Source organism: Austrofundulus limnaeus, unplaced genomic scaffold (assembly GCF_001266775.1).
Source record: "Austrofundulus limnaeus strain Quisiro unplaced genomic scaffold, Austrofundulus_limnaeus-1.0 Scaffold493, whole genome shotgun sequence".
NCBI lineage: Eukaryota > Metazoa > Chordata > Actinopteri > Cyprinodontiformes > Rivulidae > Austrofundulus > Austrofundulus limnaeus.
Window position 1 is genome coordinate 345,222 of NW_013952895.1, and position 3,860 is coordinate 349,081.

General features: G+C 37.4%; 1 protein-coding gene across 1 annotated transcript in view; it reads right to left on the bottom strand.

Moving 5' to 3' along the window:
* dcaf5 (ddb1 and cul4 associated factor 5) overlaps nt 1-3,860 on the bottom strand; it is a gene marked incomplete at its 5' end in the record, with an annotated part of 23,333 nt that overhangs the window by 11,172 nt on the left and 8,301 nt on the right. The window contains 2 exon segments of the mRNA XM_014025717.1: nt 722-935; nt 2,211-2,340. Of these exon segments, the coding sequence (XP_013881171.1) occupies nt 722-935; nt 2,211-2,340 (344 nt within the window).

Consider the following 3,860-nt stretch of genomic DNA (forward strand, 5'->3'; position numbering starts at 1 on the left):
GTACAAATTTGTACTTGTGTAGTTTGTAGCATTGTTTTTGTAAATTTTAGTTGTATTAATTTTAGCTTCTGTCCTGCTATTTTTTGATGCCTTTAGTCTTTAGCTTGTGGTCTGCTAGTTTTAGTTTGTGTTTTGTTCATTTCAGCATGTGTTCTGCTAATATTAGCTCACTGAAGCCTTTGCTTTGTTTTAAAATTTACCAACTCAGTTTTAGTTTCTTTGGTAGATTTCCCTGAAGTCATTCAAGCTCTTAGTTTCCATGATTACATTTTGCAGAAAATGCATTTTCTCTTGGTTACGTTCATRCAGGTCTATAAAGCTTGGATCTCCACACATTCTGGACATTTTGAATTGAGAAAAACTGGATGTGAAGCGAAACCTTTTTGTTTTTTAACCTTTTTTTTATTTCTCCGATGAGTGTAGCTGAGGGCACGTGAACACCTGTGTGCTTCGTCTCAGCTTCACAGGTGACACATCAAGTAAGAATGTTGCATCCAAAACTCTCCCGCTTTCCAGAGAAGCATGTGTGAACTGCTGCAGATCAGTGTAGACTGGTTTAATGTGTTTCARAATTACTAAAAAGAAAAAATCTCCTTTTCCTGTGCAGAATTTTCTGTACATATTTTCATGGACATAAAGGGGAAATGTGGGCATGACGTGTAGCTTTTTCATTTTAGTGTTTGTAGTAGCAGTTTCAGTTTCCTATGAATTGTTGACCCACCTGATCTTTGTCCCCAGCAAAGCAGCAGCTTTTCATGGTACAGGAGTTGAAGTAGCCCTGGTTGTCAAACTGGAAGCTGGGCAGGCGGGAATGCAGCTCGTAGAGGACAGGCGGCAGGCGGCGCCGGAGAGCCAGTAGCTGTGTGCCTGTGCTGTTGAAGCGAACACTCATGGCGCTCTGCAGGGACATGCTGCCTCCGTAACGCAGCAGCGAGCTGAGAGCACAGGAAAAGAAAGCATTTAAATTTGTAAAATCTCTAAACATTACAGAGGATCAACCAGGTCTTTAACACCAGCTGGTACCTGCACTCCTCTTTTTATGAAATCTTCAATACCCCTGGGAGCATTATGTCTGTTCATCGACGTCTTTGCATATTATTTTATTTTTAACTATTTGCAAAAAAAATCTGTCTAAAACCTTGTATGTAACCTGCTTACTTAATATCAGATTAACTTTATTTTTTCCATCAATTAGTTAGAGATGTAGATGAGGGTATGTAGGAATTCTGTAACAAGCCAGTTCTGTTTAAAGGTCCACGGGTAACAAAGCAGTTTTCATGTTTTGTATTAGTACAAAGGAGTCAATTAAAAGAGAACACGGTAATAAGTGAAATTAAAACTGTCAAAAGCTCAGTGTTTTTCTTTCAAAAATTTTACAATCCATGAACATTGTTTATAAAGGTGGCAAAGTTACATGAAAAAAAAAAGAAAAAAACCCTCATCCAATAGGTGGGTAACCTGCTGCGCTGACAGTATCAAGTATCATTCCCAGCGTTCATTAAAAAAAATGCATGAATTCCTAAACTGAACTGTTCAAAAGTTACCAAGGGCCACATGTGTCAGAGTGCCATTTTCATACTGCAAGTTGGCGTACAGATCAAGCTGAATGTTCAGATTAATAAAATCATGCAACTGAATGATTCTGTGCTCCTTTCCTTCATACATCCTGTTAGATAATGTTAAGACTTTCTCAGAATTGTGAAACTGAACTTTCACCAATAAGAATGAGCTCAAAACCTTCACTTTATTTCAGTTTGTCATTCAAACRTCATGTAGCACAACAATAAAGCAGATAGTAGATTTATGATGAAATATTTTACATGGTTTGTTTGATTCTTGTTCTAATTTTCTTGYCTGGTTTCATTATTTGTTATCTTTTACTCCAGTTCTTGATAATAAGTGCTTACTTATTTAGGCCAACTCATTCAACATCAATTTTCAATTAATATTCATATAGCATCTTCAATAATTTAAACTTTTAAAATAGTAAAGAGAATATGTACACTACAAGAGATGCAAATTACAATAATCAAACTTGTTTCACAGTTCMATAACTTCAAGCCAATGATCTCTAGTTGGGAATGGTAATTAGCATAGGTAGCAACTAGGTAGTAGAACTGTATAGCAGATAAAGTATATTMTACTAAAAGGGCACAAAGTTTATTCTGAAAACAGCACGAAGACCTAAAAGTCAGAGGAAAATGTCTCACCTGCGTGGTTTGCGAATATCCCACAATCCAACACCTTCTTTAGAGTTGGCTGTGGCGAGCAGCCTGGGCTCCACAGGGTTGAACATCACACTGTGGAAGGCTGAAGGGTAGCTGGCCAGGCAGAATGGCTCTACRTGAAAAGATTACATCAACAGTGAAATTTTTGTTATTTATTATAGGGATGCACGATAWATCGGTATTGATATGGGTATCGGCCGATATTGGTCATTTTTTAGAGTATCGGTATCAGYCCGATATGTAAAACGGGGCTGATTTTAATGTCCRATWTTGATTTCTCACTTTTTAGCTTTGTGTTTCTGTTTTGGGAGCTACGGTTGGTTGAGCAGCATCTGTTTGATCGTGATAGTGRTATTGACGCTGCGTAACCAGGAATAACTGAAGTAGGGAGCCATGTCAGAGGTCTGGTCAATTATTTACAGTATCAAAAAAAAGTGTGTTTTTGCGTGTATAATATAATTTGTATGCTTGTGTAATATCGGTAAATATCGGTTATTGGCCATAACAGCAATAATTATATCGGATATCGATATCGGCTAAAATTTTCATATCGGTGCATCCCTAATTTATTATTAAACTTTTATTTAACCAGGGGCCTGTTGCACAAAAGTCAGATTTATACAATCAGGATATCGGATGTAGGCCATAGATCACTGGGACACGTTAAGGTAAGGGGCTGTAGATCAACTCAGGTGAATAAAGATTTACAGTATGTGTGAGTGCGAGAAGGTGGGGGAAAATTAGCAGAGCTGGTTGTGTACGAATGTGTTACAATGCTGAAGGAAATTTTGTAACTGATTAATAGAATGTTAGATGCAGTATTGTATTTTATACTTTCTGATCATTTCAGCTTGTAAGGTTAAAGCAGACAAAGAGTTGGTGTGTGTCTTATCGTGTGTTCTTTCATTAGCCTAAACACAAATGAGTTACGTTCTGATGTCTGACGTAAAAAGTAACACCTCCTGGGGTGTAACCAGGAAGAAAGATACATTATAAGCTCAATTCATTATTATAGTAGAAAGAAGTTGTCAGTGTTGCAGAATCTCTGCTTTAGAGCAGGGCTCCTGTGTTTTTGTTTTGATTCAGCCCAAGGTCTTACGCTGAGGCCTGTGTGCTGTATGAACCTGACTGGAGTCAAAAGATTGAAAATAAAGTTTTAACAAGAAATCCAGTGGATTCCTGTTTATTCGGACATACCATTTTGAACAATGCATAATTTTCTTACAATGCATTCAGCATTCACAGTGCTGCTCTGAAATAACAGATTAAAGAGGCTTGACTTTAAGCCTGGTCGGGACCAGGTTAATTTCAGAGCATTAGTTACCATGGAAACGTAGTTGTCTCCAGTTTTGTGCAACAAAAATCACATATTAATTTATCCAAGATAACACAAAAATTCTGGCTTAATCCTTTATCTAATTTTTGTGCAACAGGCCTCAGGTAGATGTTATTGAGATTAAATATCTCTTTTCCAGTGAGACCAGGTCAAGAACAGCAGCAGCCCACAGACATTACAAAATCCTAAAATGACATACAACTTTCTGCAGCTGATTCCAGTCTGAGGAAGCAGTAAAGTTAAAGGATATTTTGCCATCATCAGTACAAACCTTAATAAAGTTCTGTGTTTTGGGG